The following is a 26,783-nucleotide window of genomic DNA, read 5'->3' as shown; positions in this document are numbered from 1 at the left end:
CTTCGTGGAGTCGCTAGATTTAATGTAGGTAGTCTCACTCAACCACTGTTGAGTGAGACTACCTATATATTGTACCTTAAATTCATTCACATTTTGCATCATTCACAACACTTTCTGACAGTGCATGCTTCCACCATCCATCATCTGTAAAAATATGTTTTTTACTTGCTTATCATGCATTTTTACAAATTTCATGGATCGTCCCTCATTCTTGATCCCTCTCACTCCACTCTGTAAATAATCTCTTTCATATTAATATAGTAAAATCTCTTCATGAACTCAACTATCAAGGGGTGAGGCAGTATCAACTCTTGATATTGCTGCTTTCTGCATTCTTTCCTTCCTCATTATTGTAAAAATTGGATGGCGAATATGTTGTGGATAGTGACTCGGTGATGGTGTGATCAAAGTTTAAAAGTGGTACAAAAACCACCTTAGCAGCAGTATGCTGTGTGGTCTTTGTCATTTGCAAAATGTTGCGTTGAACTTCTTGTCCTTGTCAGCTACAACTCCTACATCCTAAATCTCATCTATCTTCTGAAGTTACAGGTCCACAAAAATACTTATTATTAATTTCTTAACCTGTGGGAAGTCAACACAATGTCTATCATGAACTCCTTAAACTCATCCACCATTTGCACATTCACGAGCCTCTCAGGCAATGCATTCCATGCTCCTGCCATTCTTCATGCAAAAAAACTTACTTCGTATCCTATTACTCACCACTCCCTTTGGCCCTTGTCCTTGCCCTCGATCTACAGTATGAAAAATCTTGGTGTTAACACGACAATAATCCTTCAACAGCTTAAATGTCTCAATCACACCCGCTCCGTTTGTCTTCTGTCCACCAAACCTGCATTCTGTCCTCATAATCAACAGTGTACATTCCTGATATCATTTTTGTTATCCATTCTGCACCTTCTCCACGGTTAATTCATTCCCTTCAAATCCCAGTAACCAGATCTAGGCACAGAAATCAAGATGTGGTCTGTTAAAGTTCTATGTAATGGGACCAGCCCACCTTTATCTCTAGCAGTCAATGTCCTCCTCAACATTGTAGCAATTCTCTGAGATGTCTTCACAACTATTGTGATATGTCCATCCTTTGAACTTCGAATCTCTATCCACACTCACTCCCTTAGATCCCTTGCTTCCTCCACTTCTTCCAGTATAACAGCACCTAGCAAGTATGAAGCATCCCATCTGTGGATCTCCATTTGTAACTTTCCTATTCCCTGATTACTGCTCCCACATATACAACTCTCTGATATCTACCAATCACCAATCCAGTCCACTAACCTGATATCCAACCCATATGTTGCAACTTTAAAAATCAACTTATGTGGAACCCTGTCACCTTTGTTTGGGAAAGAAAAAAAAAAAAGACAGTGTATGCCTTGCCCTAATCCACTGCTCTTGTGCCCTTTAACAAATCCATGCTGGCTTGCATAATTAATATTGCCCTCATCTGTCCAATTCTGCATATGAGCTCTTGCCAATTTTTCCAAAATCTTAACAACTACAGAAGAAAAACATAAACTATAAACAGGCCTATAGTTTGATACCTCCATTTGACTGCCACTCTTATGCAATGGTATTATCTTACCCTCTTTCCACTCTCCAGGAACCTGTCCCATTGCAAAGCTTTCATTAAACAGCCAAGCAAATAGCACAGTCAGTTCCGTAGCACATTCCAATGAAATATATGGTAAAATTCTATCTGGGCCCTCCTGCCTTATTTAACATCTCATTCACAATCAGATCCTCAGATACCATATGGCTAAATACAAAACTCTTGATCTTTATGTTCCCTCCACCACATGCTGCCTAAGAGAGTTGTCCCTAAAGAAATCCAAAAATTTAGTTCCTTTATTGCTGTATACTGTCTCCTTTGTCCAGTTTACATCACTATAGTTGAAGCCCCTATAATGATCACTCGCTTTGCACTTCGCAAACTAATTTGCCTAAACATTTTCTACTCATCACCAGTTATATTCCCTGGTCTGCAGCAACATGTTACCAAATATCTTGTTTTATAAATATCTGTCTCGCACCATATGCCATTAGTGTTATCTCCACTGTGATTCTCTGCCCTGAGAGTGCACAATTCATCTCTTATCATGAGTACCACTCCACCACCACATTCTCATGTTTACCCTCCCTATCCTGCAAAATATGCTGTACTCTTTGAATTTTATCCCTGTTCGAACATCATCCTCAGCTAACCAAGTGTCACTGATATCAACAATCTTTGGAGAGACTGAGTCAATCAATGCCACAAACCCGTTCCTTTTATTTCTAATTCTTCTAGCCTTTGTATATAGAAAAACCAGTGCATTGCCAGTATTCTTATAGCCATTATTACTCTCTCATACTTCACCTGACTGTAGGTAGTGTACACCCTCTCATTTCTTAATGAGAGAGTATACACTGTCTCCACATGCGGCCATCCCTGTTATATTCCACCTGTGCAATTCTAGTTTCCCTACCCTGATACATTCACTTGCCCAGAAAACAACAGTCTCTCCAAATGCCTGTGTCCTTCTGCATTTAAATGTAATCCATCTCTTCCATATAACTCTCTTCTATCCTCAAAGGTACTCCATGCATCCACATATTCCAGACCTCTTTTCTACACATTCTCACTGTCATCTCATTCATTATTACTGCTCTTCACCATTCTACATTATCATACCAGGACACGCTCACTATCTTTCCTCAGACACATTTCTGCTGTACTATCTGTAAGAGCAATCTCATATCTTGCACTGCACAATTCCCACCACTTTTCAGGTCATTCATCCCAACCATTATTATCATCTCCTCCACATTTTTGCTCCTCTTCACTGCCATTGCCACGTTCTCTACTCTGCACACCCTGAATCATCAAATCTCCATACACGATGCTCCAAACAGATTCATTCATCCTTCTCTCACTGACATCCCTGACTCTTACAGCTTCCAGTCTCTATCTCTCTCCTTTCTTCCCCACTCTTCCTCTCATCTCTCTATCCCTTGCTTCACACTCTTGAATTTATTCCATTTCCTCTCTTCCACTGTCTCTCCTATTCTCTTGCCTTTCTCTCTTCCTTTGTCTCTGATGCCTTGCTTCTACACACTCTGAAATTTCTGCAATATTCACTCTTCTCCCTGTCTCTGATTCTTTCTTCTTTCTCTCTCTCTTGTCTGATGCTATTCTCTTGCATCTACTCTTGTTCTCGCACTAGCCAACCTCTCCATCTTCCTAATATCTTCACTCATTCCATCTCCTTTCTCAGCAAGTTCTATTTCTCTCTCCAGACATCCTTCTTTCAATTTGCATTTGCACATTCAATCATGGCCATCAGACAAAGCATCTCTGTCTGCTTCACTGCCCAAGGTTAAATTCATCCATATGTCTTTAATATATGCCCATTCTCCAACACACTACTGGTGTCCACTAACTGAATCTCACCCATGTCTGAAGTACTATCTCTGCTGCCACTAAATTGCGAGATTGAAATACTTATGTCTCCCAGTGCTTCCCACTGCCTACATTTGATGCATGCATACACATTTCTGTCCCGCATCTGCCACATTTTAAACTACAGGATGTGCATACATACCACATGACATGCATAGTAAGCAACATAATCAATAACTATGCTGCAAATAATAGTCTTTATTTTACTAAGGCAATTGATGTGAAGTCATTAACTTCTTTATACATGTAGCCCAGTCGTGAAGTTACTTCCCGCACAAACTTTGCTAACACTTGGATAAAGGATGAAACCAAGAATATAATTTCTTGGCATCTTTAATTTACCATAGTCTTTAAATGGTGGTGGACTGAGCGAATTGCTGAAACTGACAGATGCTATGTTGAATACAATTGTTACAGTTGGATACAATACTGAGACAATAAAATCCTAACAAAATACCACACAAACATACAAAAAAAATGTTAATTTGAATAGTGCAAATTTAAAAACTAGTACTGGCACGAAAATAAACACAATAATATCTTTCCTTGCTACTAATACTTATTTATTTATTTTATTTTTTTTAACAATTTCTGATGAACATTACCTCTGTCTTTATGCTAACAGTGCTACATTATGCAGTATCATGCAGCATTTTACTTCTGCTCTCAATATCGAAATCCAAATAACATTAAATTAGATTGAGTTATTAGCATATCTGAATCTATTTGAAAGGACTAAATGTTATCATTTCTTACAACTCTTCCTTAGCTTTGCATCATCATCAGGAAACATCTGAATCACAACACATGCAATATCATTAGCCAATAATAAGTTGAACAGTAGTAGCCCATGAACAGATCCTTGCCATATCCTAATACTTACACTCTCATTCTGAGCACTATCTCGGTTATATCAATTGTCTTCAATTGTCTACTTCCTAAGAACTGAGGACATTTTCTGTTTTTGCTCATGTTGCCAGCATCTGTTTTGTAATTAACTATGTATGCGAATTAATGTATCTCTATTTCTCAGTTATATACAAAAGTAAAGAGTCTGAAAGAATGGTTAGAAGAGGTGAAGGATAATGGTATGATTTGGGCACTTGTTAGCTTGTTTCCTTAATTAATACATCAGCAACTTCTTTCGCAATATAATGGTAAGTCAGAAAGTATCCACAAATATGTTTGATTAAACTTAGAATAACAATAGTAGAACATCATTTCTAACCATATTCTGTATGATTTTGAATGAATGCACTTGCTAAAGTGAAGTGGAAACTTTATTCTTGCAAAAATAAATTAAAAATAATAATGATAGTAATTTCTGGTTGGATAGCTACATTGTACTGCTTCTTGTATTTGAAAAAAGGACTGCCTTTCAATGATAAGCTGACAACCCAATACACAAGATTCAAGCTATTTGGAGGATGCAGTTAGGTCTGCTGTATGAGAACAAGCATTGCTATACACACACCTTTTAATCAATTCTTGATGCTTGCTCTGAATCATTGTCTTCTGATTATCATGCAGTATCCTCAATGTTTTTTAATTACTTATTCTTTTTTTTTTGTCATTTTCTTTCCAACTTATGGAATCTATATTTTGTCACAGTGATAGTGCACAGCAGGAAGATGTAATATTCCTCATGATATTTGGTTCAAAAAGTGATTATACATTTGTGCACTAATCAATAATATGGCTAATAAAAATTATAAATAAAACATTGTGGATACTATTTTCTTACTTAGTATCATATATTATATACGATTCTTGCTTCCCCCCATTATCTATTTCTAGTTTCTAGTATTTTTAATTCTCAGAATCTAGGTAATATATTAAGCCTTTCAAATGTTCCCTAGCTAATTACGCTCTGATTATTATTTCTTTCTGTTCTAACTCTGCATTCGCTAGTATTACTCAGTTTATAATAAAGTTTACAAAAAGGCAAAGGTTATTTCCTTACCCTTTTTCTAAACAAATACTTGATAATTACATATAGAACTTATATCTTCATTGAAGCTTTCATAATTTGTAGTCATATGTAACTAGCTTCTGATTACTTTCAAAGTTAGAGCTGGAATCAGCTACATCACTGTACAACCCAGTTGATTCAAAACAGGTATTATTAACAAAGCAGCTGCAACATAAATAGTTTAAAAAGGAATTAAAGACTGAAGAGATTCTAATGAATGCAAAATGAAATCGGGCAAATGGTTAAATCTTTGCAGTTAGAATGGATTGAATGATTGTACAGTGAAGAAAAGACTGTAGGATAGAAGACGGCATTGTTTGTAGGTTGTATAAGTAAAAAATGAGAATGAGCAGCAGAATTATTATTATTATACGGGTATCTCCATTATGTCAAAAGACTCGTCATGTGAGAACCTTACAAACCATTATTCACCAAATACCTGTCATACCCCTCTTTAAACTTATTCACAGTTGAGGCACTTGCAACTATTTCTGCCAATTCATTCGCCATTCTCCAAGCAAAGAACCTAGTCTGCATACTGTTGCAAAATTTCGAGGGAAAGTTGTGCTGAATCATAGCTTTACAAAGTATGTAGATGAATCATAGCTTTACAAAGATGATAATAATCTCCCTATCTTTATTTCTCAATATGTTTTTCAACATCCAAGTAATCCTTTGAGCTATTTTGCCAACTTTTACAATATGTCATCTGAACTACACACCTCTTTCCATCATCATCTCCCAAGATCTCTAACCTTGCCAATTTCCTGTAATCTACTACCATCAGTATGATACAAGGTTCATAATCTTTTCTTCTCGAAGTGCTTTACTTTACATTTTGCAACATTAAATTGCCAACCATTATCCTTTCCCTATGCTGCCAATTTATTTAAATCATCCTGTAAAATATCTACATCACCTTTATCAACTTGCTCTCCTCAATTTAAAATCATCAGCAAACAGCTGAATATCCCCTCTTAAATCTTTTGCTGTATCACTAATATACAAATTAAATACAAATTAAAGAGTAGTGGCCTTAGTATAGAGCTATTATTATTATTATTATTATTATTATTATTACGGGTATCTCCATGGAGTCAGTAGACTCATCACGGGAGACCCAAGCTAGCAAAACAATATCTGTCATATCTCTTCTTGAATTCATTTACAGATGAAGAGCTCACAACAAAGTCAGGCAATGAATTCCACTCATTCACCACCCTCCAGGCAAAAAACCTTGTTCTGACACCTTTGTTAACCACACTCTTCTTTAATTTCCAGAGATGACCTCTTGTTCTTCCATCACTATCACACAGCTGAAACATTTCCCCTGCATCAATCCTATAAAAACCTTTTAGTAATTTGAATATTTCTATCATTGGGGGGGGGGGGGGGTGGGGGGGGGGGGGGGTGGGGGGGGGGGGGGGTGGGGGGGGGGGGGGGTGGGGGGGGGGGGGGGTGGGGGGGGGGGGGGGTGGGGGGGGGGGGGGGTGGGGGGGGGGGGGGGTGGGGGGGGGGGGGGGTGGGGGGGGGGGGGGGTGGGGGGGGGGGGGGGTGGGGGGGGGGGGGGGTGGGGGGGGGGGGGGGTGGGGGGGGGGGGGGGTGGGGGGGGGGGGGGGTGGGGGGGGGGGGGGGTGGGGGGGGGGGGGGGTGGGGGGGGGGGGGGGTGGGGGGGGGGGGGGGTGGGGGGGGGGGGGGGTGGGGGGGGGGGGGGGTGGGGGGGGGGGGGGGTGGGGGGGGGGGGGGGTGGGGGGGGGGGGGGGTGGGGGGGGGGGGGGGTGGGGGGGGGGGGGGGTGGGGGGGGGGGGGGGTGGGGGGGGGGGGGGGTGGGGGGGGGGGGGGGTGGGGGGGGGGGGGGGTGGGGGGGGGGGGGGGTGGAACAGTACATGGGTGCCTTTGTCGTGCAACAGAAACTCTTTCCTGACACTTTGCAGGTGTACAAACATTGCATTACTCCTAAATAATACTGATTTCAGTGTGGTGCTCCCAGGAAGAAATTCGCAGTGGATAATTCCAATAGTCGAAAAGCAATGATCATTTTCTTGACACGTGATTTTTTTCAACTTGACTTTCTTCTCTCTAGGAGAAGATGTACCGTTCCATGCTCTGTCATTTCATTTACGGATCAAACTGAAAACACCAACTTTCATCACCGGTGACAATTCTTTGCAACACACCACGATCTTGATCAACTTCGTGAATAAAATTTTGACAACATGCAAACCGGTGCTCTCTGTTCTGTGTCAACGTGTGTATGGCACAAACCTCAAACAAATCTTCCTTTTGTGCAAATCTCTTAGATTAATCAGGCTGTTTCCTTGTGGCAACAATTTCCCTAGTTTTCATCACATTTTCATTTGTCCGTGCTGAAACTGGCTGTTCACAGCGTGATTTATCCTCCAGGAACTCCCCCCCCCCCCAAAAAAAAAAAAAATAAAAACTCTTTAAACATTGAAAACCAGCAAAAAATCTTTGCATAGCTCAGACAGTTATCGGCATAAACTTTTCTTCGGTCTTGGTTCACTTCTATAGCAGTTATTTCTAATCTACAGTAAAATATCACAGCTCTTTGCTCCATGATGAAACTTCTGACACGCTCAACTCACGCACACGTACCTCAACGGTTACCACACGAGAATTGCTGCATCACCTGACTTGAAAGTTACACCTGCAATTACAACATACTCTAGCAGTCAAAACTATAAACATGTTTATTACTTTTATTCAACTGTCCTGTAAAAAATCAATCTCATTACTTAACAGGCACACTGTGTAAGTACAAGAGGTTTCCAAAAAGTAAGGCAACAGTTTTTTTTTTTTTTTTTTCTATTAATAATGGAGAATGAGATAATGTACAAAAAAGACCACCATCGCAGTGTGGTATAGTGTCGCCTCACAGCTGATTCCAGTTGTAAGATGGTGACTACCGTGCGAACTATGGTCCAAAACAGGTGTCCATGAAGTTTTTTTGCTGAAACCAGTTGATGATTTCAGCAACCATCAATTGATTTCTGTGTGTGGCAAAAAAGGTGATGTCAAAGATATGTGTGATTTTGGTGCAATGAATTTAAATTGGGCTGTGGTGACATTGGGAGACCAGGTTATCATCGAGCAAGACAGAAGACAACATTTCACTCATTAGGGGCATCATTCTTGCAGACCGGCGAGTGAAATTACATGAGTGGTGAACTCAAGTAAGTCCGCTATTTGTGAAATTGTTCATGATGTCCTTAGCTTTTGAAAGGTGTGCTCCCACTGGGTACCCCGACAATTGTCAGAGGAGCACAAGGCAACATGCATGGGGATTTGTCTGGAGAATCTGTTGCAATGCATCGACAAAGGCATAGATTTTCTCACTCATCTACTCCTAGAAGACAAAACTTTACCCTGGAGAGCAAACAAGAAACAAGACTCTATTACCTGGAAACAACCATGATCTCCTGTGCTCAAAAAATTCAAAATTGTTCCCGCTGTCTGAAAAGTCATGGCCACAGGGTTCTAGAATTGCCAAGGTGTTCTGTTGGTGTGGACTTCTTGCCAAGGGGAGGAACATTCAATACAGAACTTTATTGGGCAACGTTGGACAAACTGAAAGCAAGCATTCACCACAACTGTGAGACCCTGATAAGCTGCATTATTTTGGTGCACAACGATGTTACTCCACACATTGTGCACCCAATTGCAAGTGGTTCTGCTGTAATGGTTGGCAAACTCTGTCACATCCCCACTCCCCAGCCCAGACTTAGTGCCTTCACACTTCCATTTGTTTATTTGTTTAGTCTCCTCAAGAAACACCTTTCTGAAAGGCATTTCACTATTGATGAGGAAGTTCATCAGATGGTGCAATGTTGGTTACTGGGTGTGGACACTAACTTCTTCAGTACTGGGCTTGATAAACTGATCTATTGCTGGGACAAGTGCATCAATAAATTTGGAGACTTTGTGGGGAAGTAGTGCATGTTCACTTATTTCTTGGTGCATCATTTCAATTTCCTATTATTAATGGAATGAAAGTAGTGGCCTTCATACCTTAAAAAAAAGTTTCTTCCCTTCGATTTCATAACCCAGTTGGTTTTGTAATTATATGTGCATGCACTATGTAGGAATAAATGCCTCAAAGAGATATGGGGAGAAAAAAAGGCCACAGAAGTGAACATTATCACTCCATACTACAAAGAAGAAACAAGGTTAACCAAGAAGAGACAGAAATAGACATACCTAATAGATGTAACTTACATCTGAGTTAGATAAGAATATTTGAACCAGAACAGAAATGATACACATGCCAAGAAGTAATGGCACTTAGTTTTATTTGGTCTACACTTATTGTGTAGTTTAATCTGGGTTATGAGAGCAGATAATACTCAAAGGGTATCTTGCCCCACATGTCATATGCATATTGAGTGTTTTAGACATTACTGTCAAAGCAGTCTTGTTACCTCTGATAGACTGATCGATATGACCCATCTCATAAACAGGAGGCAGAATTTTTTCATCCTAGAAACTTCAGTTTATCATCCCACAAAAATGAACAAACCCACCAGAAGTACACGCAACTAACTTGACTCAGAAATCAGTCATGCTTGCTTAAAGTTATGCACTTTGTGTGATTAGATATCCAACAGATTTTATTGGCGAGATTATGCTAGAAGAAACTGATCAAGCTAAAGATCTTGGAGTTTCAGTAGTTTTGTCGATCTCGTTGCAATGCTGAAATGGACATTGACATATATGGATATTGTCTCTTTATAAGACCTTCATACGAGCTTGGACTATTGTGTGCAGATCTGATTTCTCAGATGCAGATACAGTGGAGTGGTTGCAGAATAAAGATTTTGAAGACATATTGAGAATGTGGATAGAGACCTACAAACTTTGAAAGGAACCGGAGCTTTAATTTTCTGAAGGGTAGGAAGAGAATATCTATGGAAGGTTGGGAATGAATGCAGTCAAGAAAGGGATGAGAGCTAGATTTTTCTCTCATAGAGTGGTGTGTGTGATTCAGGTAGTGTGAATGAATTTAAGTAAAGGTATGATACCATGGACAAAGCAACAATAGAAGTTTGAAAACAACATAGCCAATATTATTATTATTGAGACCTCCAGGGAGTTGACTCATCAAGAGAGGCTGCACATCATCCAAAACCATCATACATTCCCTTAAACTCATTCTCACTAGATGGACTCCCTTCCTCAAAAGGCAAATTATTCTGCTCACTCACTGCTCTGTGAGAGAAAAATCTAGCTCTTACCCCTTTCTTAATTGCAAACAAACTTAACTTTTGTGGATGCTCCCTTGTTCTCTCCCCACTTTCCATATAACAAAAATTTCATCAGACAATATCCCATAACACACATTCAAAAGTTTGTTAACCTCTATCATATCACCCCATTTTCTCCTGTGAACCAATCTGTAGTCTACATATTTGCAATTTATCCTCTCGTAAACTAAATTCCATAGTCCCGATATAATCTTTGTAACTCTTCCATGCACCCTTTCCACAGCTTCTTTATCCACTTAGAACCCTAGGAAACTAATTCTGTACATAGTAGTCCATTTACAATCTTATCAAGGCCTTGTAAAGAGGCAAAATGACTCCCTTATCCTTAACAAGTCAAGGTTCCTTCAATATTGCAATTATCCATAGAGTTGTATTTGCAGTGTTTGCTATGTGACTTTTGAACTTCAAATTCCTGATATATCCCCTGGAGAGTGTGCAGGATAATTATGATAGTACTACATCAAAAAGTTACACCATTAGTAACTTCCAATCAACAATATTCATCCAAATTAATATGTTATCTGTCAAGATTCCATTATTATTTTTCATAAATATAAGCACCTTAAAATGACAAATTATATTTCTGTTTTTTTTAGGTGCTTTTTAAAATATCAATCCACCTATATCTTGGTCTTTTCTCTGCCAACCTGGCAAGCAACACCATTTTGCTAATCTTTCTTCTCCCATTCTGTTTACATGACCACACCACCTGAGATTTTTTCCATCAACACATTCCTGAATGCTAACAATGGCAAATTCTTTCCTAATATCCTCTTCATTTTGTAATGTGAACCCTTGTTACACACCTGATTTTACCTGAAACCATCTTCTGTGCCTCCAAGTCTAACTGGTGACTTACAACTTAAATAGAGACTATGTATTGCTTGATGTAATACCCCATTTACACCATATACCTGTAGCGTTTTGAAAAGCTTTTCTCTTGACACAGTGCCATATGCCTTTTCCAGATCAACCATACTTAAATACAAATCCTTCTTATATTCCCAAGATTTCTCAACTATTTGTCTTAAAGCGAAAATCGGATCCTCACAACCGCTATTTGTTCTGAATTCAGCTTGTTCTTCACCAAGCTTCCCTTCCACAATATTTCTTAGCTGTTTCTCAAGTATACATGCATAAATCTTACCAGAAACACTCAGTAGGGAAATACCTATGTAATTCTTGCATTCAGTTTTATTTTCCTTTTTATACATGGGTACTATGAGATCTCTTTTTCAGTCATCTGTGATTCAACCTTCTGAATTATGCACTGCATAATTCAGAAGGTTCTAAAACTTTTATAACTCCTTAAAGCATTTTATTATTATTGTTGTTGTTATTTCATGGTATCTCCACAGAGTCCGGAGACTGTGGAGATACCACAGAGTTTCTCAGCCATTTGGCCGAGAAAGTGTTGAGAATGTGGTTTAGTTCTGTGGTTAGGACATTGTCATTTGAACAGATAAGTTTAGCCCTGTTGCGTAGTGTCTTAATGACTCCATATTGTTGCGAGGAGTGGTGGTGGGATTGTTGGTGAATTTATCTGCCTGTATGGGTGAGTTTTCTGTAGACTGAGAAAACCAAGGTTCCATCAGACTAGCAGGTGACTAGTGAGTCTAAGAAAGGAATGCAGTTGTTTTTTTTCCTCTTCCAGGATGAATTTGATTCTGGGGTGTTGGTTGTTTAAATGTGTTAGGAAGGAGAAGAGTGCATCGGAACCATGTGGCCAAATAGCAAACACATCATCAACATGGCGAAGCCATATGTTAAGTTTTTGTGGGGCAGAGTTTAAGGCTTTCTCTTCAAAAGTCTCCATATAAAAGTTGGCCAAGGGTGGGGAGAGTGGAGAACCCATGGCTGTCCCCTCTATTTGTTTATAGAATTTTCCTTGCCAAACAAAATAGCCTGAGTTCATTGTGAACTGAAATAGGGCTGTGATATCGGGAGGAAATTTAGCTTGATTAGCTCTAAGGATTCTTTGAGTGGGACATTTGTGAATAAGGAGGAGACATCAAAGCTGACCATTACGTCAGTGTGTTTGAGTGTAAGGTTTTCTGTGCTGGCTTTGAAGTGGGCTGAGTTTTTTTATGTGTGTAGGTGTGTTGCCAGTATAGTGTGTGAGAGCTTTGGCCAAATGTTTAGCTAGTATGTATGTGGGGGAATCAATGCCATCCACTATGGGACGTAATGGCACATTTTCCTTATGTATTTTTGGGAGTCCATAAATACGGGGGGGGGGGGGGGGTATGGAGTCGAATGATTTTAAAAAAGAAAATGTGCCTTTACATCCCATAGTGGATGGCATTGATTAGGGGTGCACCATCAGGACTTTTAGGAGAAAGAATAGCTTTGTGCACGTGACTTTGCCAAAATATTGGAAGTGTATTAAAATTTATTTTAATATATATCCTAGTATACATTATAATTTCCTTAGGCTATTTAGTAAAAATGTATAACCAACGTCTAAGCATTTCCACAAGAATTAACTAACATTTATTACTTTTGCGGCTATTATAGCCTGTTTTTTTATAATACCTATATTTTACTAACTTTTGCAATATACCCTCTGAACTTCAACTCTTTGTGCACCATTATACTAGGAGGTGAATAGTATATTACAGAACCTTAATGTAAATACATCTGTGGGATTGGATGGTATACCAGCTCAGGGCTTACGTGAAGTGGCAAAGGAAATGTCAGTTCCTTCACTATATTGTTTAATTTAAGTCTCAGCTCTGGGTTAGTCCCGAGGGGATGGAAAGAGGAGAAGATAGTTCCATTGCATAAAGGAGGTTGCAAGACTGTTGTTGCAAATTACCGACCAATCAGCATATCAGGAATCGTTGTCAAGGTTTTGGAGATATTAGTCAAGAGCAAAATACAGGAATGGATAGATGAAAATGGGATACTATATGGGAGGACAGCATGGTTTTGTGAAGGGTAGATCATGCCTCAGTAACTTGCTCACTTTTTTTAATACAGTGACGGCTGAACTGGATAAGGGTAATGGATTTACAGTGATGATACTGCTGGACTTTCACAGGATACCACATGGAATTTTAATCAGTAAACTGCATTACATGGGGATGGATATAGGGTTGGTGAGATGGATAGGAGGGTGATTGATGGAGAGATATCAGAGAGTAGTTTATTCAGGAGTGGAATCCAAAAGAAGGCCTCTTACTAGTGGTGTGCTGCAGGGTTCTGATCTTTGACCACTGCTATTTAATTTGTTCATTAATGATATAGGAAAGGATCTGAGAGGAACTGTTCATTTATTTGCTGTTGATGTAAAGTTGGGTAGAGCAACAGTGAATGCACATGATGTCAAAATTTTGCAGGATGATTTGGATAGATTGGCAGTCTGGGCTAATGAGAATGGATGTCAGTTTAATGTAGCAAAGCGTAAAGTTATGCATTTTGGAGTGAAAAAATTAGCAGTAGTATATCACATTAGTGGAACTGTACTCCAAGAGGTTGATGAAGCCAGAGATTTGGGTGTGTGTGTGTGTGTTTGTGGATAGGGAGTTGAAGTTTAGGGGGTACATAGCAAAAGTGGATAAATCAGCTTATCAGATCACTTGGTTACTGAAGAAACAGAGATAAGCAAGTTATTGTTCCTCTTTATCGAGCCTTGATAAGACCCCATCTTGACTACTGTGCCCAGATCTGGGCCCCTGGATTTCTTGATGGGAGAGGATCCAGAGGCGAGTGACCAAAATGATAGCTGGTCTATGGAATGAAACCTTACAAGACCCGGTTGAAGATCTGTGGGTTACAGAAATTAGTTGATAGGCGGAAAGGGGGTGATATGATTGAGACATTCAAATTACTGAAGGGTTTTTACAAGATTAATTCAAAGGAAATTTTTCAGAATGGGTCTGGTGATGGGAGAACTAGGGCCCATCCATGGAAACTGAGCAAGGGTGTTAGAATTAGGTTTTTTACTTGGAGTGGTGAATGAGTGGAATAAGCTGCCAGAGTTTGTTGTGGGTGCCATGACTATAAATGAATTTCAAGCAAAGTACTATGCAAATACCGACTAGTTGTTCTTGGTATGATGTTTAGGGCCTCCCTTGATGAGTCTAAGGACTCTTTGGAGTTGCCTGTAATAATGAAATAATTATCCCCAAGTCCCTAGCCTCATTAGTTTCCTGCAAACCAATAAAATCAATATGGTACACCTTATGCAACCTTTTCAACCCGAGGTGCATAATCTTACATTTTGCAACATTAAATTGACAATCATTATCCTTTGTCCACAATGCCAATTTATTTAAATCATCCTGTAGGATATCCACATTACCTTTATCAACTATTGCTCCCTTCAAGTTTTGCATCATCAGCAAACAGCTGATTATCTGCTCTTAAATCTTTCCATATATCATTGATATGCAAATTAAAGAGTAGTGTCATAGTATGGAATCTTAAGGTACTTTACTAATTACCATCATTCGCCTAGACTGCACCCCACCATGTACTACTCTCTAGTGTCTGTCCATAGCTACCCCCCCCCCTCTCCATCCATGCTACTAGCCTCATATCCATTCCCAACCTTTGCAGTTTTTGTAATAGTTTTCCATGTAGTATTCTGTCAAATGCCTTGGCAAAGTCGAGCAGTATGATGGTATAGCATTTCCTTTATCCAATTCTGCTGTCACTTTTTTATAAGATGTGAATAAGTTATTAAGACAGGACCTTCCCTTTATAAAGCCATGCTGCCCACAATAGAGTATCACATCCCTATCCACCCACTATTGTATTTTACCTTTCGTCAACTTTTAAAATACTTTAACAACCACTCCTGATATATTAATTGGTTTGTAGTTTGCTACCTCTGTCTTGGAGCCACGTTTATGCAGGTTTACTATCTTTACCCTCTTTCCACTTCCTTGGAACCCTCTCAGAGCTGAGAACTTAGACTGAACAACTTCATCACAATCAATGCCAATTCTTTTGCACTTGCATGTAGTACACAGGCTGATATGACATTCTTTTCCACTGCTGTATTCACATTCATATTTTTTAATATGCTGAACACCTCTTGTTCATCTATCTCAATTTTGATATGTCTCTGTAACATCGGCAACTCTAATATTTCCACATGGATGGATACACCTGTGCAAAATTATCACTCAATAACTCAACTATTTCTTTTGGCTCAGTCACCTTCCTACCTTGAGCATTGTTTAAAGTCATTCTACCATAGTCATTTTTTTCCCCCTCTTATTTGCTGCATAACAAGAAAACTCTTTTGGGTTTACTTTGGCCTGTTTGGCTAATTCTCTTTCATAGTCTGATTTGGCCTTCCTTACCATACTATTCACCCTTCTTGCTTGCATTTTGTACTGCTCATGAGTATGCTGATCACTTTTTTCTTTATATTGCCTTCAGATTTTTTTATTTTTACTTTTATTTTTTTTGTTGCTCTTGTTTCATATCCCTGCTCATCCACTTGATTTATCCTCCTGACGTTTGGTATGCAGTCTGATACTATTATCCTCAAGCAATCTCTGACCACTTGCCATGCACTACTGATGTTCTTTCCTTGTAGTTTCTCAAGCTATGCCACTGTTCCAAGATGACTGCTGAGTAGATGAAAATTTCTGCCCAAATTCCATATACTCGAGCTGCCTTTCCAAATTTCATGTTTTTGATGAGTTTTTCTACTTCAAGTATGAATATGCATTCCTGTTGTGAGTTTTTTATCTTGCTGATTCTTGTTTTATTTAGCAATCTTTCAAAATAATTACTCTAGACATCTAGAGCATCTTTATCTTCATTTTTCATGTCACCTTTATCATCTGATTCCATTTTACAATACTCTTTCCTCCATTTCTGAACTTTTTCAATAGCCTCCAGGATATTTTACTACCTTTCTGATATTTATTTTCTGTGTTCTTACCAAAGTCTTCCCATGACTTTTGTCTTGCTATCTTTATGCAGAGCTTCATTTTCTTACATTTTTCTCTGTATTCTCTGAAGAGCATGAACTGACTTACTTGCCAATAACTTTCTATGTTCTTTCTTCTTTTCCTTCACTGACTCTTTAACTTCCTGAGTCCATGGATTTCTGATTTTTCTATCCTTACAGACTATCTCACCACATGAATCTCTGGCTGAATCAATCAGCCATGTAAAATACAGGATTTGCCATTGAATCTCCAAGGTTTGGTTCTTGTTTCAAACTCTCATTTTTTTTCTTCAGTGATGTTTGTGTATTTTAGTCTACAGTTCACATCTGATATTTTCTTGCACATTCTTCTTTTCAGTATTTCAAATCCTCTGTATACACTGAACCAGTGAGAAAATATCACTATCAACTATAACATACTCAGTGAGACTTCTTATTTCTTGCATCTTCTCTCCATGTGAATTTTTGCACATTTTTATGTAGAAATATGGTGTTGGTAATAAGTGGTCCATGTCCTGAACAGAAATCCAGTAAATATTTACCATTATTATTAACTCTGGTCTTTTCTCCAAATTTTCCTAAAACATATCCATATGTCTAGTAATTGTGTCCTGCTTAGATCTCCAACAAGGATCAACTTTTTCTTTGTTTGTTGTGTCAACTGCCTTCTCTAATGCATCAAATAATTCCTCCATTTCTTCCTTCATAGAGCCTTCTGTCGGACCATAAGCACAAATAAGTCTAATTGTCCGGTTCCCAATTCTGATATTTGTTCACATCATTCTACTTGATATTGCCTACCATTCAAGAAGATTATCCTCATATTAGTGTTGAATACTATAGTTACACCCTCTTTTCCCTGATTGTTATTGCCAGAATATAACATTTTGTATTTGTCACTTAGAAAGATCTCAACTGTTTTTGTTTTATTTGTTTCAGTCATGCTTAGTATGCCGATCTGGTACTTATTCAATTCTTCTGCTAGTTCCATTTCTTTTCTGTTGATGTTTTCATGTGTTGATGGTACAATCTCAAACTCTGAGTTGGGACATGTTCTGGGATTTGTTCCACTGGCTGACTTTTCACTGTTTGCCCCGTTGAAAACAAGGGGACCTTGTTTAACCATCATTTTACATTGTGGTTTCTGCCAATAATAATACAATTTGTTTAGCTAAATTCCAAATTGCCAGCCTGTCCTCATTCGTTCAGTATTTAGGTAACCTAATAGGATATACCACGAGAAGGTGAGAATTAGACATTAGATCAGAAGTCCCAGTTGGTTCTCTGCATTCCTTAAAAGACTACGTGGAGGTCTCCCAGTTATACAGCTTTTGACCCTTAAGCACTCCTTCAGATTTCTATCCACCATTATGCTAAGATCCCTAGCCTTAACAGTTTCTTGTAGCATAACCCTGCTAATATTATTATTATTAATCCCAAGACCCCATGGAGTCAAAGACTCATCTAAGAGGTCCTTTTTTTATACACACAGCTCATTATACCATGCCTTAAACACACTCAAATTCTCTGCAGATACTATCCTCTCAGGCAAGGCATTCCAATCATTCGCAACTCTGCATGGAATAAACCTGCTTCTCACTCCCCTGTTCACTTCCTCCTTATACAGCTTCCAGTGATAACCTCTGGTTCTCCCCTGATCTCCCACTGTTTTCTATAAAACCTTTTCAACATTGATCCTATAACAATCCCTTAGTAACTTGTAGGTCTCTATCACATCAACCCCCTCTTCCTCTTATCTACTAGACTGTAAATTGCATCTTCTCAACTTTTCCTCATATTCAACATTCCAGAGATCAGAAACTGCCTTTGTCAGTCGCCTCTAGACCCTTTCCAACATCTCTTTCTCCTTTTCAAAATGAGGTGACCAAATCTGTGCACAGTAGTCCATGTCTGGCCTAATCAGAGCTTTATACAATGGAACAAGAATCTCCTTATTTCTACAAGTCAGTGTCCTCTGCATCGTTCCCAGAATTCTTTGTGTTGGCCTCACAATTTTGGCAATGTGTACCCTAAATTTCAGATCATTATTCACCCCAAGATATCTTATTTTTTCCATCTCCAACAGTATATCTCCACCAAGTGTGGGGACCTCTACATCCATCTTTGTTTCCCAAATTTTAAAACCTTACATTTTGCAACATCGAATTTTCATCCCCATTCCTTTGTCCATTCACTCAATCTATTCACATATAATATGCTGTTGAAATTAACATCGTGCCAAAGTGCATAACTTTACACTTACTAACATAAAACATATAGCCATTTTCATTTAGTCAAATTTACAGACTATTCAAATCATTCTGTAAGTGTTGGACACCAGTATCATCCTTGATTGTGCTGCTTTCCTTTGCATCCTCAGCAAACAATTGCACATCTGTTAGGCCCTTCCTAATGTAATTAATGCAGAGATTGAACAACAATGGCCCAATGAGTGAACCCTGGGGTACACCATTAGTAACCTTAAATCTGCAGATTCACTATCCATCATATACCATGATGTCTATGTCAACCATCCACTTATCTAAGTCAAGAGTTTATATTACAAATGCATATTCTCCAGTTTATGCAACAACCTTTTGTGTAGTATCCTATCAAATGCCTTAGCAAAATCCAACATTATTATAGTGTATCCATATCCTTTATCCAACTTGGCTGTAACGTTGTTATAAAATATGAGCAAATTGCTAAGACATGATCTTCCTTTAGTAAACGTATGCTGTTCCTTGCAGAGTATAGCTTGTCTGCCTACCTATTTCTGTATGCAAGTTCTTACCAACTTCTCTAAAATCTTCACCACTATACCAGAGATACTCATAGGTCACTTGTTAGATACACCAGTTTTTGCAGTACCCTTATACAATGGAACTATCATACGTTTCTTCCATTCCTGTGGTATGTTTCCTGAGCTGGGACTCAAGTTATACAAACCTCTCAGAGAGTTAGCCAATTCAGATGAATATGCCTTTTGCATAAGTGCTGATATTTCATCTGCCCCTAATACTGAATTCTTATCCAAGTTATACAACAGCTCTTCAACCTCATTCTTGTACACTTCTTGTTTATCCGATGTAATAATGCTGTGCACCATGTTACATCTGGTTGATATATCTTATGAAATTGAGCACTCATTAATTGAACAATCTGATTAGCTTCTGACACTAGAGTACTAATATCATCTGCATTCAGTAAAGTTATTCTTCCATATTCATTCTTTTACTTGTGACATAATGATAAAATTCATTTGGATTGCCTTTAGCCAATTTCTTTTCATTCTCCAGTTTAGCTTTCCACACAATACTTGCTACTTTTCTGTCCTGCATTTTATATATTTCATAACGCCTCTCACTCTTATTCTCACAATATTCCTTCCACATAATCTTCTTATGGATCTCTTGCTTAATAAGGTTGCACATTCATTTCACTCCCACCTTATATATTCTTTAAACTCTAGGGATACATTCAGATACTGCCTCATTTAAGCACTTTTCCAATGATTCCTGTGCAATATATCTTACTGAAGAAAACAATTGTTTAGCATGTGGCTTTAATGAAACTATTAACTAATGATTATAAATTCCAACTAGAACATATTTTTTTCATTTAGTTGATTTTTTTAAAAAAATAAAAAATTCTTAATATTAGTTGATTTTGTTATCTTGCATTTTTAGTGCCATTTTCATGATATAATTTTTTTTTTTTTTTTTCAGGGATATCACTCACTAAAGTAGATACTGAAATCTCACCTACAAAGGAATCCTTTTCATCCTCCCAAAAAGTATCTGCTGACTGTGAACATGACAATGAACCTTCTGAACATGGAGATGGTGATTTAAATATAGGAAAGTTAAGTGCACAAGATTTAGCAGATTTTGAAAAAATTCAAGCTGAATTAGAAAGTTTAGCTTCTGTTTTGCCAAATAGTAGTCAGTCTCATTCTTCCACCACAACTCTAAATAAAGATCAAACTATCGCTGTATCTGTGGCCACTTGTCAGGCAAGTAAACATTCAGCTACCATTCAAGATAGCATTGTTATGAAAGAGTCTACAAAAAAATCTGATAATGTGACTTCAAAGAACCTAAATGAAACTGTGTCTGTAGTAAATAGTATTGTGACTGCTGCAAGCAGTGCTATAATTTCATGTGCATCTGTGGATTCATTGGTAAGTGAGACAAGTAATGCTGTTATGTCTACAGTATTGAAACCATCACCAAATTCTGTAAATAAAGCTAAACAGCCACTTTTAATTGTGCAAAAGCCAGTAGTGACTACTGCACCAGTAGTTCTTCAAACAAAATCTATTGCACCTGTAACAGCCAGTTCAGGGACAAATGTGACTGTGGTTCAACCAGTAATGGGTCCTGCTGGAACAACAAAAGTTGTTACTATACCTGCTGTTGGATTAGTTCCACAAGGAGCAACATTAACTACCACTTTACCTACATCTCTGACTGCTCTTAAAGGTACTGATGTGAAAGTTCTTGTGCCTCAGCAAGGTACATTAGTATCAGTGCCACAAGTTTTGGGTTCAGTGAGCAGTACTGGCACTGCACAGTCATCTCTCAAACGGTCTGTTACAACTGGTAGTGGACAGGTTTTTACCAAAGTGATTATTACAAATAATACAGTAACTAACCAACCCACAATGACACCTATTGCCAGCAGTGTTGTAACATCCAGCTCAGGAGCAGTATCAAGTAGCACTGTAGGGACACAGCAACAGTCAACTATTCTTTTAGCTAGTCCTACCAAGTCATTTACAGTATCTAAAGCAATGGTGAATGCTGTTGCTCCTCAAGTCATTAAAACTGTTCCCGGTACTCCAGCAAAACAGGTGCGTTTAGGTTGAAATTTTAGATAATTTATACTTTTATCAGAATATTTTAAAAAATAGCCATTAAATTTAGATATAAGTTCCCTATCACCTAGAAAATTGTAGGCTAATAATATTATTAAAATAAAAGTGAAAATATATAAAAAAAAAAAAGTTAAGATCTTACATTAGGTAGTTCTTAAAAAATAACACTTACAAAATTTAAAACTTGATCATCGTTATCCAAAGAAATTGTTCTTAGGGGTTGAAGATGCATTTAAAATCATGATTATCTAAATGTAGAAATGTTTCTAAAAGATAAAATAACATGTCATAGATTTTTATACTACACAAGTTATTTCTTTTAATAAAAATCTAAATATTTGTTTCCTAACATAATTTTTTTCTTTTACTTAACAGCACATGTACATAAGTCAAAAATAACACAGTCACTGCTCACTATACTAAGAACCCCATCAGAGAGGTTTAAGTGACGGTAGTTTGCTATTGTAAATTTTGTTTAGAATATCATTGTATATATGGAGTGGGGGGGGGGTTCAGCCAGGAATTTTAAGTAGTTTAAGTGTTTACAATAGTGACAGTTGACCATTTATTTTCTTCTTATTTTATTTTAAAATATTAAAAAAAAAAAGTATGTTATGTGATGAACATACCAGGATCAGGTTTTTAAACTGATTTGCTGTTCTTGAGTGCTTCCACTTTCTAGAATGTGGACTTGAGGTTTGAATCTCAGCATGTATGTTTTTGGGAAAGTGATAGATGATTTTCATCACCTGCCACAAAACCTGTTTATTAGAGAACTAAAGTATTTTAAAAAATACAAGCATCTTATCCATATTATTTCTGAAGTATCCAAATGTTATGTTAACTTCAATAGAAACTTTGCTGCATCTAGTTTGGTGATTAAAGATGACCATAACATGTTTTTTAATTAGAATTTATTGGGAAAATGATAATGACCATTTTCTCAGATTGCCTCTTCATTTCCTCAAAATGGCTTATCACAAGCACATTAGATAAAAAAAAAAATAATTAAATATTTTAATTTAATATTTATACTATAGTAGCCAAGGAATTTTCACTATTAATGAATAAGGCAAAACAAAAGCATAATTGAATAAGAACAAGAAGTTTCAAGCAAGAATTCTGCTGTGCCCTCTGGATTCAGCCAGAAGTACCTGGTTTTTTTTGTTGATTGAAATGGAGGATGACAGTCTCCCAAATATTTGCAAGTCATTTTGTTTAAATTGGGAGCATTCTGTAGAGATATGCAGATTCCCAGGAAAACCTTAACATTTCACTTGTGAAGCAGAGTACATATTTGTTTATAATGTAATTGGTATTTGTTGAGTTTATTATTATTATTATTATTGAAATTCTCATTATTTAAGGAACTATTGTTACTGTTTTAGAGCGCTCTTAATTGTTCCCGGTTAGTCTGCTTGTTATTATGTAACTGTTTAAGATGCAATGTAATTCTTTTTGGAGCATGATGCCACATGAGCAGATGGATCTAGCCCTGTGTTTGTGTTTTTATTATGCTATGCATTGGTGCAAGATGGTGGCTGTGAGTCAGTAGCACACTCAGGATTTAATCTTGGGGGAAGGGGTGAATTGAGTAGACGATTTGAGAATACACACTACGCATCGCATACAACCTATGACTGAGCATCTGCAATGATCAAGATATAAGTAGTATAGAAATAGAAGACACAACATAAAAAAAAAAGTAAAAAGATTTTAATTAGGAAAAGATTTTTGGAAAATTTTCTAGTCCCCCCCTTTGGGGAGACCTGCCCCCTCTCTCCCCTGGGTCCACCGCTGGTGTGAGTTAATACATATATATATCTTTTAGTATGTGTGTTTTCTGTAGATAGCAAAATTGCCATACCTTAGTTATGTGGTATCTAAGAGTTAGTTAACTTCGTTAACTAACTCTTAGATACCACAGTTAGCAGTGTGGTAGATACCACAGTTAGCAGTGTGGTATCTAAGAGTTAGTTAACTTCGTTGATCTCAGTTTCTATAGCAAACTTTATTCTAGTGTCTAGACTGAAATGCACCAAAAATGTATGTAATGTGTCACAGCCAAATAGTGAAAATATCACGTATGTAGCAATAGGCATGAGGAAGGTTTGAGTTGGATGGCACTTATTCTTTTCTTCAAAGGTTTCCATAAATATATTTGTGAGCAGCAGTGCAGATAGAGAGTTCATAACTATGCCCTCTATTTGCAAGCGATTTTTTTTTTTCCCTTCTGCAATATGAAATATTTAAACTAACTATCCTTATCTTCACTTTACGACAAATAGTCGAGAAAGCATGGGGGTGCTTAAGGGTCAAAGCTGTATAACTGAGAGGAGACCTCCACATAGCCTTTAAAGGAATGCGGAGAACCGACCAGGGCTTCTGACCTAATGTCCAATCCTCACCTTCTCGTGGTGCACCCTGTTGGGTATCTACTTTGATACTGAACGAACGAGGATGGGCTGGCAATTTGGGATTTAGCCGACCAAATTGTATTCTTATTGGTTAAACCAAAATAAAAAATGATGGTACAACATGACAAAATTTCATGCCGGCTGGGGTGTCGCCAGGTTAAACAAGGCCCCCGTTGTTTTCGCCAGGGAACCAGGGCGAATAGCAAAAAGTCAGCTACTGGAACAAATCTGAAAACAAACCCCAACTCAACATCACCAGAGTTAAAGATCGGTACTATCGACGTAAGAAGCCTGAATGGCAAAGAAATGGAGCTAGCTGAGGAATTAGATAAGTACCAGATCGACATAATAGGGGTGACTGAAACAAAAAAGACCAAAACTGGTGAGATCTTTCTGAGCAATAAATACAAAATGTTATATTCAGGCAATGACAATCAAGGAAAAGAAGGAGTAGCCATAGTATTCAACACAAAATACGAGGCTAATCTTCTTTAATGGCAGTCAGTCTCAAGTAGAGTAATGTGGGCAAATATGAGAATGGGGAACTGGACAATGAGACTTATTTGTGCCTATGGTCCCACAGAAGGTTCTACTAAGGTAGAAGTGGAGGAATTTTTTGAGGCTTTAGAAAAAGCAACTGACACAATGAAAAAGGAAAAGTTGGTCCTTGTTGGGGATCTAAATAGTAGAGTAGGAAATGATTGTGAGACATACAAAAATATTTTGGGAAAATTTGGAGAAAAGAGCAAAGCTAATAATAATGGCAAATATCTGTTGGGTTTCTGCTCAGGACATGGACTGGTTATTACTAACACCATGTTCCAACATAAAAATGTGCACAAATTCACATGGAGAGAAGAGGCTAGGAATAAGAAAAGTCTCATTGACTATGTTATTGTTGATAGTGATGTTTTCTCCCTGGTGCAGGACACCAGAGTGTACAGAGGATTTGAAATTGGAAGTGATCACTATTTAGTCTTGAGCAGGATAAAATTGAATTTCATATTGAAAAGAATAACATGTAAGAAAGTTTTAAAGCGAATAAAAGTTGAGCAGCTCTCAGATGTGAACTGTAGACTAAAATACAGAAATATTATTGAAAAGAAAATGAAAGAGTTTGAGAACAGGAATCAACCCTTGGAGATTCAGTGGCAAACTCTGAAGGAAACATTGATTGATTCTGCCAGAGAGGCATGTGGTGAGGTTGTGTGCAAGGATAAAAAAATCAGAACTCCCTGGTGGACACAGGAAGTTAAAGAGGCAGTGAAGGAAAAGAAGAAAGCATATCAAAAGTTCCTGGCAAATAAGTCAGCTTTTACTCTTACAGAATACAGAAACAAATGTAAGAAAGCTAAACAGTGTGTAAAACTAGCTAAACAAAAGTCATGGGAGGACTTTGGCAAGAATATAGAAAATAAATATCAAGAAGGTGGCAAAATATTCTGGAGGTTGTTGAAGAAGCTTAGGAATGGAGGAAAGAGTGCTGTAAAAGGAATTAGAGATGATAAAGGTGAAATGAAAACAGGAGAAAAATATATCCTTGAAGTATGGAGTAATTACTTTGAAAAACTGCTAAATGAAACAAGCAGTGATGACAGCACAGTGATAAAAAACACTGACCAGGCATACAGCCAGGAATACATAATCCATACTTGAAGTAGAAAAAGCCATCAAAGGCTTGAAATGTGGAAAGGCAGCAGGAGTAGATGATATTCGACCAGAAATGCTGAAGTATGGTGGTATAAGAGTCTTACAGTGGCTGCACTGCATAGTTCAGAAAGCCTGGACAGAGGGACGAATTCCCGATGATTGGAGTAGAGCTCTCATAGTACCCATATATAAAAAGGGAAATAAAACTGAATGTGAGAATTACAGAGGTATTTCCCTGCTGAGTGTTCCTGGCAAGATCTATGCAAGTATACTTGAGAAACGATTGAGAAGAATTGTGGAAGAAAAGCTTGGTGAAGAACAAGCTGGATTCAGGCCAAATAGAGGCTGTCAGGATCAGATCTTCACTTTACGACAAATAGTCGAGAAAGCATGGGAATATAAGAAAGATCTGTATTTAAGTTTTGTCGATTTGGAAAAGGCATATGACAAGGTGCCAAGAGAGAAGCTATTCAATACGCTGCAGTTATATGGTGTCAATGGGGCATTATATCAAGCAATACTTAGTCTTTATTTGAGTTGTGAGTCAGCAGTTAGAATTGAAGGAAGTACAGGAAGATGGTTTAATGTTAAATCTGGTGTGAGACAAGGATGTACATTATCCCCTCTGTTATTCATTATCTATATGGATCACATTATGAAGGAATGTGGTATTAAACCTGATATCAAAATTGGAGATGTTAATGTCAGCTCTTTGCTTTATGCAGATGATGTTATACTTCTAAATAAATCCGCTACAAGTCTGCAAGATTCTCTGACTAAATTGAATAGCTGTTGTAATAGATATTGTATGAAGGTCAGCAATAAAAAGACAAAGACAATGAAAATAGGCAGAATCATTGAAAATGTCAACTGTGTTGTGAATGGAGAACCTGTGGAACAAGTAAAACATTTCAGCTACTTAGGCACAATTTTTACTGAAGATGGTAAACTAAATATAGAAATAGACAACAGAATCAGCAAAGCTGGTATCGTGGGAAGTCAATTGAATAAATTCATATGGAATAAGAAAGAAATTAGTCGGAACACTAAATTAGCTGTATACAAGACTGTGTTCAAACCAATTTTAACTTATGGATCTGAGAGCCGGGTCAGAAGTAAAACACTTGACCAAAGACTAGAGACCGCAGATATGAGAGTCCTGAGAAAGATTAGAGGCGTGAACAGATGGCATCAATGGCAATATCA

General features: G+C 37.9%; 1 protein-coding gene across 3 annotated transcripts in view; it reads left to right on the top strand.

Moving 5' to 3' along the window:
• mip120 (Myb-interacting protein 120) overlaps positions 1-26,783 on the top strand; it is a 292,557-nt gene that overhangs the window by 30,892 nt on the left and 234,882 nt on the right. For all 3 annotated transcript variants that reach the window (XM_090404171.1, XM_090404170.1, XM_090404169.1), the window contains exon 2: positions 20,360-21,486. In XM_090404171.1, the coding sequence (XP_090260297.1) occupies positions 20,360-21,486 (1,127 nt within the window). The remainder of the gene's footprint in view (positions 1-20,359; positions 21,487-26,783) is intronic.

The sequence above is a fragment of the Typopeltis vanoorti genome, chromosome 14, assembly GCF_054136105.1.
Source record: "Typopeltis vanoorti isolate ZY-2024b chromosome 14, IOZ_Tvanoo_1.0, whole genome shotgun sequence".
Classification (NCBI taxonomy): Eukaryota; Metazoa; Arthropoda; class Arachnida; order Uropygi; family Thelyphonidae; genus Typopeltis; species Typopeltis vanoorti.
Note: the sequence above shows the minus strand (reverse complement) of the source record. Positions and strands in the feature narration are given on the sequence as shown.